Genomic DNA, 23,958 nt, shown 5'->3' with positions numbered 1-23,958 from the left:
CCAAAGATCCCTATGACCAGATATCTGCAGCGCTCCAGAGGGAAGCCAAAGATCCCTGTGCCCAGATATCTGCACCGCTCCAGAGGGAAGCCAAAGATCCCTGTGCCCAGATATCTGCACCGCTCCAGAGGGAAGCAAAAGATCCCTGTGCCCAGATATCTGCACCGCTCCAGAGGGAAGCCAAAGATCCCTGTGCCCAGATATCTGCACCGCTCCAGAGGGAAGCCAAAGATCCCTGTGCCCAGATATCTGCACCCCTCCAGAGGGAACCCGCAGCAGATTTGGGTCTTGTTTTCTCTCTCTGCTCATGCTGAGGGGGCGGGTTCTTCCTGCTGTGATGTCAGAGCTGGGCTGCAGGCTCCTCCTCCCCTCTCAAAGCATGCAGAGAGAAAAGCTGCAGCTCCATCCCCCTCCTCCCCTTCTAATATTTCCGATTTTACAGATATTCGCTGTCGAGCAGTATATGAAATTCTACAGGGAAACTGAGGGCAGGAAGAAGACAGGAAGAGTGCAGGAAGAAGGTAGGAAGAGTGAAGCAAGAGAGCAGGAAGATGACAAGAAGAGGGCAGGAAAGTACAGGAAGAGTTCAGGAGTATAGCAAGAGGGCAAAAGATGACAGGAAGAGTGGGAAGAGGATAGGAGATGTGTAGGAAAGGACAGGAAGAGTGTAACGAGGGCAGAAAGTAGGCGGGAAGAGGACAGGAAGAGTGAAGGAAGAAGGTGGGAAGAAGACTGTAGCAAGAATGCAGGAAAGGACAGGAAGAAATTAGCAAGAAGGCAGGAACATTGCAGAAATAAAGTGGGAACAGGGCAGGAAGAGATCAGGAAGAGGGCTACCGGATAGAGTGCATGCCAGCAGATTACAGAGAGCTTGTACCTGTTGCAGGTGGATCCTTTACACTTATCCCTCATCCTTGTCTCACATTTGATGAATTGGGCTAGAAAAGAAAAAGTCTATATCAAGAGAATGTATTCTCAGTGATGGCACCGCTGATCTCTAATGAATGGATAGGCTGCTTTCTCAGTGATGTCACCGCTGATCTCTAGTGAACGGATAGGCTGCATTCTCAGTGATGTCACCGCTGATCTCTAGTGATGGATAGGCGGCATTCTCAGGGATGTCACCGCTGATCTCTAGTGACTGGATAGGCGGCATTATCTGTAATGTCACCACTGATCTCTAGTGAATGGATAGGCTGCATTCTCAGTGATGTCACCGCTGATCTCTAGTCATTGGATAGGCTGCATTCTCAGTGATGTCACCGCTGATCTCTAGTGACTGGATAGGCGGCATTATCTGTATAGTCACCACTGATCTCTAGTGATGGATAAGGCGGCATTATCTGTAATGTCACCACTGATCTCTAGTGAATGGATAGGCTGCATTCTCAGTGATGTCACCGCTGATCTCTAGTGAATAGATAGGCTGCATTCTCAGTGATGTCACCGCTGATCTCTAGTGAATGGATAGGCGGCATTCTCAGTGATGTCACCGCTCTTACTCATGAGGTTCTCGGTGGCCGGCTGCGTTGTTTTTGGCACAACTTTTGGCTTGTTGATCTTTTCATGCACCCAGATCACCGTCTCTTCAGGGACACGAGGAGATTCGATCTCATTGGTCTCATAAGTCTCTGCCGCTCCAGCGCGCTTGTCACCTGCAGGACAAGAACAGGACATTAAACCATCGGCGGAAGGTTCCCTGGTACACAAGACGAGCAGCAACCTCCATGAACCTCTGAATCGGGGATGCCTGGCCCAGGACAGGACGTGGCAAATCACGAGCAGCACCAGGAATAACCACAGGAGGTGCAGAGAGAGAAGGTTCTGGAAAATCTGCTTCTCATTTACTCTGTGTCAACAAAAACCGCAACGGAAGGTAATGTCCTATACAGAGAGCCATTGATGATAGTGGATATAAAGGGCCAGCAGCACATGGCATAAAAACTGCATAAAACACCATAAGAAATGGTCTGGAGCCCATCATCGGAGGTATACAGCACTAGGTCCTATAGGATACAATGAGTCATCCACATTACAGCAATGCAAAGTCAGGACATGAATGAACTGAGCGAGATCCGACACTTAGCCAAAGTTCAGAAACTGCTCCTATAAATCTCACTGTGCCTTTAAGGCAGCACATAAACCACCAGGCGGATTTGGCACAGCACCGGGCGGATGAAGACTTAATGGAAATTACATAAGAGACCAAAATGTGTAAAAGGCACGAAATCCACGAACTGCAAGCAGATTCCAGTGATTTATTGTGAAAATAATGAAGCAGAGTTCCCCCTCATCATGGGAACCTCAATATTTGGCTGTGGATCATCAGTCAGTACCAAACTGAGCATTCAAGACCATCGGAGTAGTATGGTGGGGAAACTTACACCTGATGATGCCTGGTCAGGAACATGAGGACAGAGAGAAGGATGGAGGAAAGGACAGAGTGAAGGATGGTGAGGAGGACTGAGAAAAGGACAGAACGAGGAGAGAAAATCGGGGAGATGAACAAAGAGATGAGGCAAAATCGGTGAGAAGGACGAGCGAGATGAGAGAATATCTGGGAGAAGGACGGAGAGAGGAGTGAAGATCGGGAAGAAGGACGGAGAGATGAGAGAATATCGGGAAGAAGGACGGAGAGATGAGAGAATATCGGGGAGAAGGACGGAGAGATGAGGGAAGATCGGAGAGAAGAATGGAGAGATGAGAAAAGATCGGGGAGGAGGACAAAATGAGAAGAGAAGGATGGAGAGATAAGACTAGATCGTGGATAAGGATGGAGCCGGGAAAGAAGGTCAGAGAGAAGGACGGAAAGATGACAGAAGATCGAGGAGAAGGATGGAGAGATGACAGGAAATAGTGGATAAGGATGGAGCCAGGAAAGAAGGTCAGGGAGAAGTATGGAAAGATAAGAGAAGACTGGGAAGAAGGATGGAGTCAGGAGAGAAGATCAGGGAGGACAGGGGAGATTGGGGAGAAGGATGGAACGAGGGGAGAAGGACGGAATGAGGAGAGAAGATTGGAGATCAGAGAAGATTGGGGAGAAGGACGGCATGAGAAGAGAAAAACAGGGAGAAAGATGGAGCGGGGAGACATAATCGGAGAGAAGGACAGACTGGGGAGAGAAGATCGGAGAGAAGGACCGAACAAAGAGAGATCAGGAAGAAGGACAGAACAAGGAGAGAAGGTTGGGGAGAAGAACGGAGTCAGAAGAGAAGAACGGGGAGACCGATGGAGCAAAGAGAATAGATCAGGGAGAAGGAATGAGAGATGAGACAAGATCGTGGATAAAGACAGAGCCAGGAAAGGTCAGGGAGAAAAACAGAAAGATAAGAGAAGATCGGGATAAGGATGGAGAGATGAGATAAGATCAGGGAGAAGGACTGAGAAGATCGGGCAGAAAGATGGCGCAAAGAATGGGGAGAAGGATAACATGGAAGATGGAATGAGAATAGAAGGATGGATAAAAAAAAAGTGAAAGACTGAATGAGAAGGGAAGGACAGAGAGATGGACAAGGTGAGAAGACAAGGGTATAGCGAAGGATGGAGAGAATAATGGAGAGAAGGACTAAGCAGAGAATGGGTAGAAGGACAGACACATAAACAATTATAAGGACAAAGATAAGAACCAAGAGGAGGATGGAGCAAAGGACAGAGAAAAGATAGAAGGATGGACAAAAAAGGAGTGAAGGGCCGAGTGAGAAGATAAGGATAGAGAGATAGACAGAATGAGAAGACGAGGACAGAGAGTGAGGAGAGAAGATCAGGAAGAAGGATGGAGTGATTAACAGGGAGAAGGACGAAGAGGAGGATGGAGTGAAGGATGGAATGAGGATAGAAGGATGGACATAAAACAAGAGTAAAGGATGAAGCGAGAGGGATTGAGTGAAGAATAGATAGAAGGATGGAGAGAAGGACAAAGGCAATCACTAAGAGGATGGTGGAGTGAAGGATGGAGTGAGAGTAGAAGGATGGACAAAAAAGAGAAGGATGAAGCGAGAAGAGAAGGCTAGAGAGAAGGATGGAGCGAATGATTGAGAGATGGATGGTAAGGAGGACAGAGCAAAGGATGGAGGGGGGATGGGACAAGGAGGGATGAGAAGAAGGACAGAGAGAAGTAAGAGAAGAGAAAGATGAAGAGATGATAGAAAGAAAAGGATGGAGAGGAAGATGGTGTGAAGGATGGAGGAAATAGAGAAGGACGGAGAGATGGATGGAGTGGAGGACAGAAAGAAAAAAACAAGGGAAAAGACAGAGGAGAAGGACACAGAGGATGGAGAAGGACACAGTAGATGGAGGAGAGGCCACCAAGAAAAAAGAAGCAAAGAAGAAAGATAGAAAAGGACGGTGGGAAGGACAAAAGGAAGGACTGAGGGATGGATGAAGAGGAGGAAGGAGCAAAAGATGGAGAGAGGGACAGAGGAAAGGACAGAGCGAAGAATTGAGTGAAAGACGGAGAGGAGGAGGACAGAGCGGCTTGCCTGTCATTATTAGTGAATATAATGCTATATGTACAGTAAATACTGACAGTCACGCAGGTAGAGCACATAACCAGATCCTGGGTAGAACAGATTTGAGAATCTGATTTCAGTTTGGAGGACGTTATCTCCATTTTACACGTCTCTAGGACACTTGCCCCAGGAACATCCCAGGCCTTTACCTTTGTAGCAGAGGTTATTTTTGCAGTTGCCTCCATAGCTGGGTGGGCACTCGGAGCATGGCCGGCCATTCTTATAAGGGGCTTCACCAATCCAGTTCCCCCTAAAAAAAGGAGCAAAAAATATAATCAGTGCGGCTAGTCCAGCAGTCCTCTGTGCTGCTGTGAGCTCCTGAACGCTGTGCACTGTGACCAGGATGAATATTCAGATTAGAATTAGAACTCTCCCCCAGGAAGATGCAGAGGATCATCTGGTGGCGCCGCTTATCACACTGTCACAGCCACTGCTCTGCACATAGCTAACATGTGTCTCTATGGCAGGATGATTCACAGACGCTGGGTAAATGGTTTTGCAGCTGCATGAATGGCCTGCTTGTGCCTCTGTGGGGGGAAGGGGGTGTAGACGGCAGGGCTCTTACTTTGGGGAATAGTTGCAGACGAGGTAGACGGCGTTCTCCCAGATCTCTCCCCACACGTTCATCCTCTTGCAGATGTTCACCGCGCAGCCCACTTTAGTGGTTGTGGCCCAGACAATCTGAAAAAGACGACATGAATGGCAGCAGGTTGTGATGGGCGGGGGACGGACAGCCGCGGTCATGGGCGGTCAGATAATGGGGCGGCCGCAGGTAGAATCTGATTCAGTGTTGATTCAGTTATATCAATCAGGAACATCCTGAACATCCCCACATATACAGACACCACTCCCCAACCCAAGCATGGACCCTGTGATTGACTCATACTTCCAGCATCCACTGCCTTTTCCCGTAATAGACCAACGATGGACTACCACTCCTAGCATACACCTACCTGGGTGTAATGGGTGCACATGGGTCCGGAACACCGCTCTGGACAGTAGGGGTTACACTCATGGGGATACGGATATGTGTAGTCTTTCACCTCGTCGTACCAGGACTGGACGTGAAATGCTGGCGATCGATACCTAGAATAGAACAAAGGGTTAACGACATAGCGGAGACACCACAGACAATGGCCGGCCACCGCCACGTTCTCACCTGCCCCAGTGCACCGCCAGGTTCTGTCCGATGGACATGATCAGGTTGCTAGGTCCATGCTCCCACATGCACTGCTGCGCCCAGGCTTCTGATGACCTCTCCAGCTCATCGTCCCACGTCTGCAGGAAGAAAACACATCCTAAAGCCCGTGAGGTTTTTCCATTGGCTGTTGATTTGCTTGCTGTCAGTGAATGTGTAGTGCCCTGGAGCAAGGGTATTTTGGAGTCTGGACATTTGCCCCTACTGTTATGTCATCCACCCCCTACTTTTTTGGCACTTTGAAGGGTTAACTTACTGTGATTTATGCCATTGTAGATGTATATATGTTTACTGTAATATATCCTGTTTATTTGCCGTTATTGCACTGAATTGTAGAAGGGGTTAATGCGCAGACTTTAGGACTTTCCATCCTGTGCACTGAGAAGCTAGTAATATTCCACTGCTGCTATAAGGGACTATGCAATCTGAGTTTGGAGGGAAAAGACAGACACTGTGAACTTTTGACTGTCTGGTTTAGTTCTGTTAGACGGTTGTTTGTGTCTGGAAACTGCTTAGTCATTCCCATTGATTTGTGTTGAGGCCCAATACAAGCCAATGGAAGCCTTAAACTGCAACATTGTTTCTGTTAGGCTGTGCTTCTCCAGCGTCACCCCTCCCACTAGAAGGACCAGTTGGAAAATGTATATAAGGAGAGCCCCTAGTGTTGTGCAGATAGGGACCAGTGCTTAATAGGAGAGACTCTACCAGACTACTGAGTGACCAGAAGAAGACGCTGAGACGGGGATACCCTGTCACAGACCCTGGGCCTCCAGCTTTTGCCCAGGGAATCAGTCTTCTGAGAGAGAGAAGGACAGCTAGCTCAGGCCTTTCGTCAGCACGGAACCTTCTTCTACCAGGCAGGAGACTGGAGAAGCCAGCCCTATGCCTCGTCTCAGGGAGGAGACTGGAGAAGCCAGCCCTATGTCTCGTCTCAGGGAGGAGACTGGAGAAGCCAGCCCTATGTCTCGTCTCAGGGAGGAGACTGGAGAAGCCAGCCCTATGTCTCGTCTCAGGGAGGAGACTGGAGAAGCCAGCCTTATGCCTCATCTCAGGGAGGAGACTGGAGAAGCCAGCCCTATGCCTCCTCTCAGGGAGGAGACTGGAGAAGCCAGCCCTATGCCTCGTCTCAGGGAGGAGACTAGAGAAGCCAGCCCTATGCCTCGTCTCAGGGAGGAGACTGGAGAAGCCAGCCTTATGCCTCGTCTCAGGGAGGAGACTGCAGAAGCCAGCCCTATGCCTCGTCTCAGGGAGGAGACTGGAGAAGCCAGCCATATGCCTCGTCTCAGGGAGGAGACTGCAGAAGCCAGCCCTATGCCTCATCTCAGGGAGGAGACTGGAGAAGCTAGCCCTATGCCTCGTCTCAGGAAGGAGACTGCAGAAGCCAGGCCTATGCCTCATCTCAGGGAGGAGACTGGAGAAGCCAGCCCTGTGCCTCTTCTCATGGAGGAGACTGGAGAAGATAGCCCTATGCCTCGTCTCAGGGAGAAGACTGCAGAAGCCAGCCCTATGCCTCATCTCAGGGAGGAGACTGGAGAAGCCAGCCCTGTGCCTCTTCTCATGGAGGAGACTGGAGAAGCTAGCCCTATGCCTCATCTCAGGGAGGAGACTGGAAAAGCCGGCCCTATTCCTCGTCTCAGGGAGGAGACTGGAGAAGCTAGCCCTATGCCTCGTCTCAGGGAGAAGACTGGAGAAGCCAGCCCTGTGCCTCTTCTCAGGGAGGAGACTGGAGAAGCTAGCCCTATGCCTCGCCTTGCACCTGACTTCCTCCAGTAAAGAAGCCCCCTGGTTACTGCAGATCCTGACCCTCTGGACTTATTTCCCATTGGGGTGCACCACGCCTTACCATCCCTTCCAGAGAGCAGCAACATGGCACTGGACACTGCAAACGGAACGCTCAGGCCAAAAACCTGCCCTGACCTAGTCCTGATGGGACACACGGAGTGCTGTCCGCATCTTTTGCATCCCCATTGAAGTGAATGGGTCTGCATCCAAGCCGCAAAAAATGCGACTCGGATGCGGACCAACACAACAGTCGTGTGCATGAGGCCTTACCCATTATGGTTTCCAGACACATTTCACCTGCACAAGTCTATTAGAGAGTCGCCTGTGTCCTTATAGAACAGAAACAGACATCCACATGACCGGCAGCCTCATTACACCATCCCTGGAGAGAATTCACTGCAGACAACGAACGGTTAACACGTTAAAATCTACAGAACCTCCGATAGATGTAAATCAGCAACATCCTGAGGTGACAATGACGCCCTTCCTATCACTAGAGATCAGCGGTGACATCACTGAGAATGCCGCCTATCCATTCAGAAGAGATCAGCGGTGACATCACTGAGAATGCAGCCTATCCATTCACAAGAGATCAGCGGTGACATCACTGAGAATGCAGCCTATCCATTCACAAGAGATCAGTGGTGACATCACTGAGAATGCCGCCTATCCATCACTAGAGATCAGCGGTGATATCACTGAGAATGCAGCCTATCCCATCACTAGAGATCAGCGGTGACATCACTGAGAATGCCGCCTATCAATTCACTAGAGATCAGCAGTGACATCACTGAGAATGCCGCCTATCCATCACTAGAGATCAGCGGTGACATCACTGAGAATGCCGCCTATCCATCACTAGAGATCAGCGGTGACATCACTGAGAATGCCGCCCATCCAGTCACTAGAGATCAGCGGTGACATCACTGAGATGCACATGTTACCAGTAAGTCCTTACGTACCCATCACCCATATGGCGGTATATCTGTGGTGGGGGAGGAGGGGGTTGAGGCCACACAGGTCTCTTTAGAAGACCAGAAGGTAAGTACACAGCAGTGATGCCGCCTCTTCCCGTCAGAGGAGGGTCGCTGTTGGATGACTCGGCCTCATTTTCCATACAGTCCTCCAGTATTTACAGATTTTTTGGCCGCGCTCCAGCCTGGAAAAGCTATAGGATAACAGAGACTGGGAGGATGGGGCAGATTTCATGGCGGTAGCCTGCACGCCGCTGCTTCCCGCACCCTCTGTCCACAGCCGCCAGCTGCAGAAGGAGGGGATCGGGCTGTCACCCCCTCCCTCCTCTCGGGGAACGCGCAGGAGGATTTCTTCAGCTCACTGTCATTAGGAAACTTCCATGAAGGGACAAGTCCTGACATGAGATGGTTGTGGCTCCAGCAGAGACCCCCTCCCACCATTTCCTCTGAAAGGACCTGGAGTTCTGTCAGCCTCTCATGGCTCTTCCATTCACTGCACTGACAGACCCCAGATGAGAGGCTGCCCGCAGAGCTTACACTCTAACACATGACACATGGAGGGACGTGAGGTGATGGAGAGGCGTAGCCCAGACTACGAGTGATGAGGAGAGCGTCAGGCGGAGATAGACTAGATCACCCTGCAGCCAATCAGATCCGGAGAATATAAATTCAGACTAGATCACCCTGCAGCCAATCAGATCATGAAAATATTCAGACTAGATCACCCTGCAGTCTGCACCCAATCAGATCAGGAGAATATAAATTCAGACTAGATCACCCTGCAGCCAATCAGATCATGAAAATATTCAGACTAGATCACTCTGCAGCCAATCAGATCACAACAATTTTAAGACTAGATCACCCTGCAGCCAATCAGATCACAAGAATATTCAGACTAGATCACCCTGCAGCCAATCAGATCCGGAGAATATAAATTCAGACTAGATCACCCTGCAGCCAATCAGATCATGAAAATATTCAGACTAGATCACCCTGCAGGCTGCAGCCAATCAGATCAGGAGAATATTAAGACTAGATCACCCTGCAGCCAATCAGATCACAAGGATATTCATACTAGATCACCCTGCAGCCAATCAGATCACAAACATTTTCAGACTAGATCACTCTGCAGCCAATCAGATCACAAACATTTTAAGACTTAAAATTTTAAGACTAGATCACCCTGCAGCCAATCAGATCACAAGAATATTCAGATTAGATCACCCTGCAGCCAATCAGATCACAAGACTATTAAGACTAAATCACCCTGCAGCCAATCAGATTGAGAATAGTCATGAGCGGCATAGACAATATTCGCAATAAATTCGCGAATTCTAGAATCCGTGATCTCCAGTCATTATTTTCGCAATTTGTGCAAATCAGCACTAAAGCATATTTTTTGCGCAATACATGCAACTTCACATTTTATCAGGTCTGAGTAGATATTACTGATTGGTGCCCTATGTACTGTTGTGACATCACAGCGCTATGTCTGTAGCATGTATGTATGGACAGCAGAGAAACAGTAATCCCTATCACACTACCTAACACCCTGCACTGGAACCTACAGCTCCACTATATCAGGATAGAACCTACACTGACTATCTATACCAGGATAGAACCTACACTGACTATCTGTATCAGGATAGAACCTACACTGACTATCTGTATCAGGATAGAACCTACACTGACTATCTGTATCAGGATAGAACCTACACTGACTATCTATACCAGGATATAACCTACACTGACTATCTATACCAGGATAGAACCTACACTGACTATCTATACCAGGATAGAACCTACACTGACTATCTATACCAGGATAGAACCTACACTGACTATCTATACCAGGATAGAACCTACACTGACTATCTATATCAGGATAGAACCTACACTGACTATCTATACCAGGATAGAACCTACACTGACTATCTATACCAGGATAGAACCTACACTGACTATCTATACCAGGATAGAACCTACACTGACTATCTATACCAGGATAGAACCTACACTGACTATCTATACCAGGATAGAACCTACACTGACTATCTATACCAGGATAGAACCTACACTGACTATCTATACCAGGATAGAACCTACACTGACTGACTATCTATACCAGGATAGAACCTACACTGACTGACTATCTATACCAGGATAGAACCTACACTGACTGACTATCTATACCAGGATAGAACCTACACTGACTGACTATCTATACCAGGATAGAACCTACACTGACTGACTATCTATACCAGGATAGAACCTACACTGACTGACTATCTATACCAGGATAGAACCTACACTGACTGACTATCTATACCAGGATAGAACCTACACTGACTATCTATACCAGGATAGAACCTACACTGACTATCTATACCAGGATAGAACCTACACTGACTATCTATACCAGGCTAGAACCTACACTGACTATCTATACCAGGCTAGAACCTACACTGACTATCTATACCAGGCTAGAACCTACACTGACTATCTATACCAGGCTAGAACCTACACTGACTATCTATACCAGGATAGAACCTACACTGACTATCTATACCAGGATAGAACCTACACTGACTATCTATACCAGGATAGAACCTACACTGACTATCTATATCAGGATAGAACCTACACTGACTATCTATATCAGGATAGAACCTACACTGACTATCTATATCAGGATAGAACCTACACTGACTATCTATACCAGGATAGAACCTACACTGACTATCTATACCAGGATAGAACCTACACTGACTATCTATACCAGGATAGAACCTACACTGACTATCTATACCAGGATAGAACCTACACTGACTATCTATATCAGGATAGAACCTACACTGACTATCTATATCAGGATAGAACCTACACTGACTATCTATACCAGGATAGAACCTACACTGACTATCTATATAAGGATAGAACCTACACTGACTATCTATATCAGGATAGAACCTACACTGACTATCTATATCAGGATAGAACCTACACTGACTATCTATACCAGGATAGAACCTACACTGACTATCTATACCAGGATAGAACCTACACTGACTATCTATACCAGGATAGAACCTACACTGACTATCTATACCAGGATAGAACCTACACTGACTATCTATATCAGGATAGAACCTACACTGACTATCTATATCAGGATAGAACCTACACTGACTATCTATATCAGGATAGAACCTACACTGACTATCTATACCAGGATAGAACCTACACTGACTATCTATACCAGGATAGAACCTACACTGACTATCTATACCAGGATAGAACCTACACTGACTATCTATACCAGGATAGAACCTACACTGACTCTCTCCCACTATCTGTATTATATATATAGGCTATCTAACTATCCAATGTTACCGCTCTCTCTCAAAACTGCAGAAAACGGCTGCTGGGGAGGGTGTTATATAGTAAGGGGGAGGGGCAGCTTTCCTATTGGTTGCTAAGCTCAGGCAGAGACATTGCAGCCTTCTCATTGGCCGACAAGCAAGAAGGGAGGTTACCGATGAAACAAAATCTAGAATATATAGCGCTATATTCTGCATCTTCGCGAATTCTCCAACACTAATTGAGAACGCACTGGGTGCTACAGTCGATTGCTGCTGCTCAATATGCACAGGTTTTGTGTGTAACTGGTGGCCCTTGTGGGCACCGGGGCCAATGATGGGACAGGGCCCCTCTACCTGCCGCTTCTCCTGAAATGCTCCCTCTGGTGAAGTCACGTCAGGTCACCGCGGACCATGAAGCGAGGTCCTGAGGCTGTAATTTTCATGGCAAACATTCCGGCGCCGGCTGCCAGCTCCTCCTGTACTTTTCCACAGCCCCAGAATGAGGCTCTTTCTTGCCCGGCTGCTGTGGGCACAGAAGTCGCCTCCAGTAAACTCCTCATCTATTCTCGTCGCCACAATAACCCCTTCAGTGCCAGAGCACCACTGTCCACCGCCCCCTGCACTGCGCACAGATAGCCCCACTCATAGACACCATCCATTGTATAATAAGGCCTCATGCACACGGCCGTTGTTTTGGTCCGCATCCGAGCCGCAGTTTTGGCGGCTCGGATGTGGACCCATTCACTTCAACAGGGCCGCAAAATATGCGGACAGCACTCCGTGGGCTGTCCGCAACTGTTGCTCCGTTCCGTGGCCCCGCTTTGCGGATAAGAATAGGCAGTTATATTAAAGGTTTTATTTAGTCCCACCCTGGGACACAAAGGGTTTATTTATTATATCTTCTCTCAGGTAAGTGCTCATCCCTGGGCAGAGGACTACTGTAGGGCGGGTACAGGGAGAGAACCATCCCGTACCCACAGGAAGGTACCCGACCCTCTATCCAATTCCCCAACCTCCAATTAATGTCATTAATGCCCCTGGAATTTACACCTATCGTATTTACTATATTTTTTTCACCAATTCACGGTGGTAGCCGGGCAACATCTTGTTCTGGATACCCGGTTACCAGAGGGGGTCTATATATTTTAGCTTTTTTCAATTATACTAAATAAAAGCTACATTTTAAAGGGTCCATTCCCCAGGTTAATATTCACTTATACGGACACCTACACTATTATTTATATCTAATTCTTTGAGAATTCAGTTATTTTAAAGGCTGTCCGAGCCGTTCTGCAAATTGCGGAACGCACACGGACGCCATCTGTGTTTTGCGGATCCGCGATTGTGTGCATGAGGGCTAAGAGTGCAACAGTACAGCGCCCCCAGTGGACACCACATAACACGTCCATCCAGTGCAGCGGCTGAGGACACACATCCAGCGCAGTCTCTGGCTGCTACTGCAGCTGAGCACTGTATTTCATGGTGGTACGCCCAGTAGGTGGCGCCACCGTACACTGCTCGAAGGTAGCGGAGGAGGCCGGCTGGTGACCAGGGATGGATCTCAGGATAATCTCATAATCAGTACATAGATTTTTACCTTCCTTCTTTAATATATGGCATTTTTCATTACTTTGCAAGGACTGGCTGCACAGCCCTCTCCTGAAATACTCTGTGCTGCTGGGAGGAAGAAGTACAGGCTGCACAGCCCTCTCCTGAAATACTCTGTGCTGCTGGGAGGAAGAAGTACAGGCTGCACAGCCCTCTCCTGAAATACTCTGTGCTGCTGGGAGGAAGAAGTACAGGCTGCACAGCCCTCTCCTGAAGTACTCTGGGCCGTTGGGAGGACTTTGCCTCAAGGCCCATCATCTGGACTGGTGACTGATAGAGCAGAGCACATATTACGTGTCAGTATAGTCACTAGACTCTAGTGGGAGCCATCCTGTGTCCAGTCCCCAGGCACAGCGCACTCGGCGTCCGTCTACTATCAGCGCACTCGGCGTCCGTCTCCTATCAGCGCACTCGACGTCCGTCTCCTATCAGCGCACTTGGCGTCCGTCTACTATCAGCGCACTCATCGTCCGTCCCCTATCAGCGCACTCAGCGTCCGTCTACTATCAGCGCACTCGGCGTCCGTCTCCTATCAGCACACTCGACGTCCGTCCCCTATCAGCGCACTCATCGTCCGTCCCCTATCAGCGCACTCAGTGTCCGTCCCCTATCAGCGCACTCAGTGTCCGTCCCCTATCAGCGCACTCAGCGTCCGTCTCCTATCAGCACACTCGGCGTCCGTCTACTATCAGCGCACTCATCGTCCGTCCCCTATCAGCGCACTCGGCGTCCGTCCCCTATCAGCGCACTCGGCGTCCGTCCCCTATCAGCGCACTCGGCGTCCGTCTACTATCAGCGCACTCGGCGTCCGTCTCCTATCAGCGCACTCATCGTTCGTCCCCTATCAGCGCACTCGGCGTCCGTCCCCTATCAGCGCACTCGGCGTCCGTCCCCTATCAGCGCACTCGGCGTCCGTCCCCTATCAGCGCACTCTGCGTCCGTCCCCTATCAGCGCACTCGACGTCCGTCTACTATCAGCGCACTCGACGTCCGTCTCCTATCAGCACACTCGGCGTCCGTCCCCTATCAGCACACTCGGCGTCCGTCCCCTATCAGCGCACTCGGCGTCCGTCCCCTATCAGCGCACTCGGCGTCCGTCTACTATCAGCGCACTCGGCGTCTGTCCCCTATCAGCGCACTCGGCGTCCGTCTCCTATCAGCGCACTCGGCGTCCGTCCCCTATCAGCGCACTCGGCGTCTGTCCCCTATCAGCGCACTCGGCGTCCGTCTCCTATCAGGGCACTCGGAGTCCGTCCCCTATCAGCGCACTCGGCGTCCGTCTCCTAGCAGGGGCGTCCGTCTCCTATCAGCGCACTCGGAGTCCGTCCTCTATCAGCGCACTCAGCGTCCGTCTACTATCAGCGCACTCGGCATCCGTCCCCTATCAGCGCACTGGGCGTCTGTCTCCTAGCAGGGGCGTCCGTCTCCTATCAGCGCACTCGGCGTCCGTCCCCTATCAGCGCACTCAGCGTCCGTCTCCTATCAGCGCACTCAGCGTCTTTCTCCTATCAGCGCACTCGGCGTCTGTCTCATGTCGGCGAGCTCAGCGTCCGTCTCATGTCGGCGCGCTCGACGTCCGTCTCATGTCGGTGCGCTCGGCGTCCGTCTCATGTCGGCGCGCTCGTCGTCCGTCTCATGTCGGCGCGCTCGGCGTCCGTCTCATGTCGGCGAGCTCGGCGTCCGTCTCATGTCGGCGCGCTCGACGTCCGTCTCATGTCGGCGCGCTCGGCGTCCGTCTCATGTCGGCGCGCTCGACGTCCGTCTCATGTCGGCGCGCTCGGCGTCCGTCTCATGTCGGCGCGCTCGGCGTCCGTCTCATGTCAGCGCGCTCGGCCTACATCTCCTCTCTGAAGAGGTTTCACGTTTTTCTCTTGGACATAAGACTCTTTCATTCTCAGAAATCCTGAGGATCAGCGCGATCAGCAGAGTCAGGTATAGCGCGCCGCTCGTCCGCCCATCAGGCTCTGGATAAACACAGCGCACATTATGCGACCGCTCAGCCTAATATCCACCGCCAACCCAAATACTCGCTGCGCCTTGTTCCGCCTGGGAGTTCTCGCTACTTTCTGCGCTCTGTGACCAAAATAGATGGTTAGCCGCGTGTAAGAGAAGCGTCTCTGTGCTGAGCGGCCAGACGAGCTGTGACCCCGGGTCCACCAAGGTCGGACCCCTGAAATCTGACCCTCTGTGCAGGTGTACTCTACTGGCATCAACCAATATGGCCGCCTGCACAGGGGTCATGATAGATCACATCCTGCTGCGCGGACGCAGGGGGTGCACTGCCTGGGGAAGCAGAAGACCCCACAGTGGTTGTCACCCAGCTCTGACTGGGGAGCACTGCACTCACCATGTACTCCATGTTGGAGGCTGATGGGTGTACTTGTCCTCGCAGCTTGTTGTGCAGTTGCAGGATTTCCTCCTTATCGGACCGGGCTATGGCTCTTCGGCTCCTGGAGTGCGCTGCGCCGTCCTGGTATCGGCTCAGGAGGTTCTCCAGGAAGGTGTTATTAGCCAGGAACATGCAGTGACACTGCTCCACCAGCAGGAGGGCGCCGAGCGCCAGGACCCACAGACTCATGATGAGGAGGAGAAGGAGCGGGCAGGAGGTGCTGGGAAAGGTCAAGTCTAAGAAAAGGAAGGAAAGAACATTAGATCAAGAGCCTGAGATGAGACAACTGAGCCCATCATCCTCCCCCAATACAGAACAACTGAGCCCATCATCCTCCCCCATACAGAACAACTGAGCCCATCATCCTCCCCATACAGAACAACTGAGCCCATCATCCTCCCCAATACAGAACAACTGAGCCCATCATCCTCCCCCCATACAGAACAACTGAGCCCATCATCCTCCCCCCATACAGAACAACTGAGCCCATCATCCTCCCCCCATACAGAACAACTGAGCCCATCATCCTCCCCCCCATACAGAACAACTGAGCCCATCATCCTCCCCCCATACAGAACAACTGAGCCCATCATCCTCCCCCCATAAAGAACAACTGAGCCCATCATCCTCCCCCAATACAGAACAACTGAGCCCATCATCCTTCCCTAACACAGAACAACTGAGCCCATCATCCTTCCCTAACACAGAACTGAAACCACCATCTTCGAAACACAGGACAACTGAGCCCATCATCCTCCCCCAATACAGAACAACTGAGCCCATCGTCCTTCCCTAACACAGAACAACTGAGCCCATCATCCTTCCCTAACACAGAACAACTGAGCCTAGCATCCACCCCCAACACAGAACTGAAACCACCATCCTCGAAACACAGGACAACTGAGCCCATCATCTTCCCCCAACACAGGACAACTGTGCCCATCATCTTACCCTAAATGAAGGACAACTGACCCGATCATCCGCTCACATACAGATCACCACAGTCATAAATACTGTCCTCTGATACAGGGGAAAGAGGTTCTGCAGCAGCTCATGGCCATCATGGGAGTTGTCATCTAGGGTGTGTCCACCCTTACACCTCTGAATATTGGGGTTCACTGGTTGGGGGGGGGGTCCCTTTTGCTGATCATCCCATTATAACAACTCTCCCACAGCAGCCAATCAAGACGCAGCTTTCATGGCTCCAGGGTGGTGAAGTGCATGAAAGCTGTAGCCTGATTGGTTTCTATGGGTAACAAGGCTCCAGTGACATCACTCACTATATATGATGTCATCACCTTGCACACGGTATAACAATCCCTGGTGTGCAGAGCCCTGTGCCCCACAATGCTGCTCCACTGCCGCCCTGGTGGTCACCAGGAGGAACTGCAGCCGCCCGTCCTCACACCTTCAGACTGAAAGCGGAAAAGTGGAACATTCCAGAAGCTTCAAAGGGTTAACCCTTCAACGGCTGCATTCCCGCACATGAGCGAGGGACAAGATGACCAGATACAGGATAGGCTTAGATACAGCAGGATGTATCACACAGGATAGGATTAGATACACAGCTCGGCAGGCAGTATCACACAGGATAGGATTAGATACACAGCTCAGCAGGCAGTATCACACAGGAGAGGATTAGATACACCGCTCAGCAGGCAGTATCACACAGGATAGGATTAGATACACAGCTCAGCAGACAGTATCACACAGGATAGGATTAGATACACAGCTCAGCAGACAGTATCACACAGGATAGGATTAGATACACAGCTCAGCAGACAGTATCACACAGGATGGGATTAGATACACAGCTCAGCAGACAGTATCACACAGGATGGGATTAGATACACGGCTCAGCAGACAGTATCACACAGGACAGGATTAGATACACAGCTCAGCAGACAGTATCACACAGGACAGGATTAGATACACAGCTCAGCAGACAGTATCACACAGGATAGGATTAGATACACAGCTCAGCAGACAGTATCACACAGGACAGGATTAGATACACAGCTCAGCAGACAGTATCACACAGGAGAGGATTAGATACACAGCTCAGCAGACAGTATCACACAGGACAGGATTAGATACACAGCTCAGCAGACAGTATCACACAGGACAGGATTAGATACACAGCTCAGCAGACAGTATCACACAGGACAGGATTAGATACACAGCTCAGCAGACAGTATCACACAGGAGAGGATTAGATACACAGCTCAGCAGACAGTATCACACAGGAGAGGATTAGATACACAGCTCAGCAGGCAGTATCACACAGGATAGGATTAGATACACAGCTCAGCAGTCAGTATCACACAGGATAGGATTAGATACACAGCTCAGCAGACAGTATCACACAGGATAGGATTAGATACACAGCTCAGCAGACAGTATCACACAGGATAGGATTAGATACACAGCTCAGCAGACAGTATCACACAGGACAGGATTAGATACACAGCTCAGCAGACAGTATCACACAGGACAGGATTAGATACACAGCTCAGCAGACAGTATCACACAGGATAGGATTAGATACACAGCTCAGCAGACAGTATCACACAGGACAGGATTAGATACACAGCTCAGCAGACAGTATCACACAGGATAGGATTAGATACACAGCGCAGCAGACAGTATCACACATGATAGGATTAGATACACGGCTCAGCAGACAGTATCACACAGGATAGGATTAGATACACAGCTCAGCAGACAGTATCACACAGGATAGGATTAGATACACAGCTCAGCAGGCAGTATCACACAGGATTAGATACACAGCTCAGCAGACAGTATCACACAGGATAGGATTAGATACACAGCTCAGCAGACAGTATCACACAGGATAGGATTAGATACACAGCTCAGCAGACAGTATCACACAGGAGAGGATTAGATACACAGCTCAGCAGATAGTATCACACAGGATAGGCTTAGATACACAGCTCAGCAGACAGTATCACACAGGAGAGGATTAGATACACAGCTCAGCAGACAGTATCACACAGGATAGGCTTAGATACACAGCTCAGCAGACAGTATCACACAGGAGAGGATTAGATACACAGCTCAGCAGACCGTATCACACAGGATAGGATTAGATACACAGCTCAGCAGACTGTATCACACAGGATAGGATTAGATACACAGCTCAGCAGACAGTATCACACAGGACAGGATTAGATACACAGCTCAGCAGACAGTATCACACAGGATAGGATTAGATACACGGCTCAGCAGGCAGTATCACACAGGATAGGATTAGATACACAGCTCAGCAGACAGTATCACACAGGATAGGATTAGATACACAGCTCAGCAGACAGTATCACACAGGATAGGATTAGATACACAGCTCAGCAGACAGTATCGCAAAAGATCAGAAACAGTAGGTTAGCAGACTGTATCACACATAATGGGTTTAGATACAGTTGCTCCACAGTCTGCTAATTATTTGCTTTAAATATCCTGAGTTACATCACATCTTATGCTCCACTTACATTCAAAGCTGCAAGCACAACAACTGCTTATCCCTGAGGTCTGCTGCACCTCTCTACATCACCTGCTGGTTCATGATCTGAGGTCTGCACTGCCTCTGTACCTCACCTACTGGTTCAGGATCTGAGGTCTGCAGTGCCTCTGTACCTCACCTGCTGGTTCAGGATCTGAGGTCTGCACTGCCTCTCTACATCACCTACTGGTTCAGGATCTGAGGTCTGCAGTGCCTCTCTACATCACCTACTGGTTCAGGATCTGAGGTCTGCAGTGCCTCTCTACATCACCTGCTGGTACAGGATCTGAGGTCTGCAGTGCCTCTGTACCTCACCTACTGGTTCAGGATCTGAGGTCTGCAGTGCCTCTGTACCTCACCTGCTGGTTCAGGATCTGAGGTCTGCAGTGCCTCTGTACCTCACCTGCTGGTTCAGGATCTGAGGTCTGCAGTGCCTCTGTACCTCACCTGCTGGTTCAGGATCTGAGGTCTGCACTGCCTCTCTACATCACCTACTGGTTCAGGATCTGAGGTCTGCAGTGCCTCTGTACCTCACCTACTGGTTCAGGATCTGAGGTCTGCACTGCCTCTCTACATCACCTGCTGGTTCAGGATCTGAGGTCTGCTGTGCCTCTGTACATCACCTGCTGGTTCAGGATCTGGGGTCTGCACTGCCTCTCTACATCACCTGCTGGTACAGGATCTGAGGTCTGCAGTGCCTCTGTACCTCACCTACTGGTTCAGGATCTGAGGTCTGCAGTGCCTCTGTACCTCACCTACTGGTTCAGGATCTGAGGTCTGCAGTGCCTCTCTACATCACCTGCTGGTTCAGGATCTGAGGTCTGCAGTGCCTCTCTACATCACCTGCTGGTTCAGGATCTGAGGTCTGCAGTGCCTCTGTACCTCACCTGCTGGTTCAGGATCTGAGGTCTGCACTGCCTCTGTACCTCACCTGCTGGTTCAGGACCTGGGCTCTGCATACTCTGCTGTGATGCATTATGGGAGATGAACTACTTCCACCAGGCACAATAGAAGGGGGACTATAGGATCCCAGCTAAACTGGTAGCTGCAGAGTGCAGCTCTGGCTGTGACTGGAGTGTAAATCAAGATACCAGTAAATCTACAGTAACACCACCATGAATGATCTGCATCTCCCATCATTCTCATGTCTCCTGAACTACAACTCTCAGCACAGCCACAGTTCCTGCCAGCAGTCCTGGTCTCTGCCTGCACTGGGGAGGCTGGAGGTTCAGCTGGAGCGCCGGCCTCATGGAATATTCCCTGTCAGACTGTGAATCACAGTAACCGTAAGAGATGCCAAGTCCTCTGTCCACCTTCAGAGACCCCTGACCACAGCAGAGACAGCAGGGATATCGGGAGAAGGCAGTGGTTACTACAAGAGCTGCACCAAATGGGGTGAACCCAAAAGTTCCAAAACTTGCCTATAGAGCCATATACAGGGTAAATAGAGATATGTACTAGAGAGCTGTATACAGGGTATATATATATATATATATATATGTATGCACTATAGAGCCATATACAGGGTAAATAGAGATATGTACTAGAGAGCTGTATACAGGGTATATATAGGTATGCACTATAGAGCAGTATACAGGGTATATATAGGTATGTACTATAGAGCCGTATACAGGGTATATATAGGTATGCACTATAGAGCAGTATACAGGGTATATATAGGTATGTACTATAGGGCTGTATACAGGGTATATATATGTATGCACTATAGAGCCGTATACAGGGTATATAGATATATGCACTATAGAGCCGTATACAGGGCATATATAGGTATGCACTATAGAGCAGTATACAGGGTATATATATGTGTGCACTATAGAGCTGTATACAGGGTATATATAGGTATGCACTATAGAGCAGTATACAGGGTACATAGAGAAATTCACTATAGAGCTGTATACAGGGTATATAGATATATGCACTATAGAGCTGTATTCAGGGTATATAGATATATGCACTATAGAGCTGTATACAGGGTATATATAGGTATGCACTATAGAGCAGTATACAGGGTACATAGAGAAATTCACTATAGAGCTGTATACAGGGTATATAGATATATGCACTATAGAGCTGTATTCAGGGTATATAGATATATGCACTATAGAGCTGTATACAGGGTATATATAGGTATGCACTATAGAGCAGTATACAGGGTACATAGAGAAATTCACTATAGAGCTGTATACAGGGTATATAGATATATGCACTATAGAGCTGTATACAGGGTATATATAGGTATGTACTATAGAGCTGTATTCAGGGTATATAGATATATGCACTATAGGGCTGTATATAGAGGTATGTACTACAGGGTTGTGGTTCTGTATACACAGAGACTGTCCTCACTGCACAGATCCCTCACCTGGTATTAACCCTTCTAGGTCGGCTCATCCACAGAGCGCCCCCTACTGCCTTCTACAAGAGCTTCCATGACCTGGGAATTCCTTTCAGCTGCATAACAGCTAGTCATTTCATGAGTATGAACTACAAGTCCCAGCAAGACCTGGATCCTGACATCAGAGCAACTAGCAGACGATGAGGATCACATTCACACTGATCCAATGTGAAGGCAAAGTGTATCCTAAGAAGGACCACAAACAGAAACAGGACTACTACTCCTTGTAAGCCCAAAGACTACTACTCCAAGTATTACCAGACACTACTATTCCAACAGTCATTGTCTATACAGAGGATGGGAGTCATACCTGTCCTGTTACATAAAGAGAATGGGGGGTTGTACCTGTCCTGTGACACACAGAGGATGGGGGTTGTACCTGTCCTGTATTTACAGAAAATAGGAGTTGTACCTGTCCTGTTACATAAAGAGAATGGGGGGTTGTACCTGTCCTGTGACACACAGAGGATGGGGGTTGTACCTGTCCTGTATTTACAGAAAATAGGAGTTGTACCTGTCCTGTTACATAAGGAGAATAGGGGTTGTACCTGTCCTGTGACACACAGAGGAAGGGGGTTGTACCTGTCCTGTATATACAGAAAATAGGAGTTGTACCTGTCCTGTTACATAAGGAGAATGGGGGTTGTACCTGTCCTGTTAGATAAAGAGAATGGGGGTTGTACCTATCCTGTGACACACAGAGGATGGGGGTCGTACCTGTCCTGTTACCTATAGAGGATGGGGGTTGTACCTGTCATGTTACACACAGAGGATGGGGCTCATACCTGTCCTGTTACAGAGAATGGGAATAGTAACTGTCCTGTTACATATAGAAGATGGGGTCGTACCTGTCTTGTTCCACACAGAGGATGGGAGTTGTACTTGTGCTCAGCTCTGGCTCCAGGGATCTCAGCTGCCTCCTCAGCTCTGGCTCCAGGGCTCAGGGCTCCCTCCTATTTATACTTGTGGGACGTCTGCTCATATCCTGGAAGTCAATGTTCTTGGCAACTTTTCCCCCTCTGACGAAATGAAGACATAGGTGTCAAGAAGATTCTGCTGCTCCGGCCATGAGATAACAGCAGATCCAAAGGAAGGTCGCAGGAGCAGCCCAGGCTGGAAGAGCAGGGTCCAGCCCCTATAGGTCAGTGGGAGAGGGACACTACAACCCTCCCACCAGCAGATCTGCTCCAACTGCAGGAATCTCCAGCCAGAGCGAGAACAGGAGCAGACAGTGGCTGCAGATACAGAGAATCAACTGAAGACAGGGCTCAGATACAGTGTATCAACTGAAGACAGGGCTCAGATACAGTGTATCAACTGAAGACAGGGCTCAGACACAGTGTATCAACTGAAGACAGGGCTCAGATACAGTGTATCAACTGAAGACAGGGCTCAGATACAGTGTATCAACTGAAGACAGGGCTCAGATACAGTGTATCAACTGAAGACAGGGCTCAGATACAGAGTATCAACTGAAGACAGGGCTCAGATACAGAGTATCAACTGAAGACAGGGCTTAGATACAGTGTATCAATTGAAGACAGGGCTCAGATACAGTGTATCAACTGAAGACAGGGCTCAGATACAGTGTATCAACTGAAGACAGGGCTCAGATACAGTGTATCAACTGAAGACAGGGCTCAGATACAGTGTATCAACTGAAGACAGGGCTCAGATACAGTGTATCAACTGAAGACAGGGCTCAGATACAGTGTATCAACTGAAGACAGGGCTCAGATACAGTGTATCAACTGAAGACAGGGCTCAGATACAGTGTATCAACTGAAGACAGGGCTCAGATACAGTGTATCAACTGAAGACAGGGCTCAGATACAGTGTATCAACTGAAGACAGGGCTCAGATACAGAGTATAAACTGAAGACAGGGCTCAGATACAGTGTATCAACTGAAGACAGGGCTCAGATACAGTGTATCAACTGAAGACAGGGCTCAGACACAGTGTATCAACTGAAGACAGGGCTCAGATACAGTGTATCAACTGAAGACAGGGCTCAGACACAGTGTATCAACTGATGACAGCTCAGACACAGTGTATCAACTGATGACAGGGCTCAGATACAATGTATAAACTGAAGACAGTGGCTGCAGATACAGTGTATCAACTGAAGACAGGGCTCAGATACAGTGTATCAACTTAAGACAGGGCTCAGACACAGTGTATCAACTGATGACAGCTC

The 23,958-nt window shown here is 49.2% G+C and overlaps 1 protein-coding gene across 1 annotated transcript in view; it reads right to left on the bottom strand.

Moving 5' to 3' along the window:
* The window catches only part of CRISPLD2 (cysteine rich secretory protein LCCL domain containing 2), a 32,727-nt gene extending 9,911 nt beyond the window's left edge, over window positions 1–22,816 (bottom strand). Inside the window, exons 1-8 of the mRNA XM_044269699.1 lie at window positions 22,609–22,816; window positions 15,780–16,057; window positions 5,668–5,786; window positions 5,462–5,594; window positions 5,074–5,189; window positions 4,658–4,758; window positions 1,503–1,655; window positions 878–938 (exon numbers count right to left, since the gene is read on the bottom strand). Of these exons, the coding sequence (XP_044125634.1) occupies window positions 878–938; window positions 1,503–1,655; window positions 4,658–4,758; window positions 5,074–5,189; window positions 5,462–5,594; window positions 5,668–5,786; window positions 15,780–16,010 (914 nt within the window). The 5' untranslated portion in view covers window positions 16,011–16,057; window positions 22,609–22,816. The remainder of the gene's footprint in view (window positions 1–877; window positions 939–1,502; window positions 1,656–4,657; window positions 4,759–5,073; window positions 5,190–5,461; window positions 5,595–5,667; window positions 5,787–15,779; window positions 16,058–22,608) is intronic.
* Window positions 22,817–23,958: the final 1,142 nt, after the last annotated feature.

The sequence above is a fragment of the Bufo gargarizans genome, chromosome 10, assembly GCF_014858855.1.
Source record: "Bufo gargarizans isolate SCDJY-AF-19 chromosome 10, ASM1485885v1, whole genome shotgun sequence".
NCBI classification, from domain to species: domain Eukaryota; kingdom Metazoa; phylum Chordata; class Amphibia; order Anura; family Bufonidae; genus Bufo; species Bufo gargarizans.
Note: the sequence above shows the minus strand (reverse complement) of the source record. Positions and strands in the feature narration are given on the sequence as shown.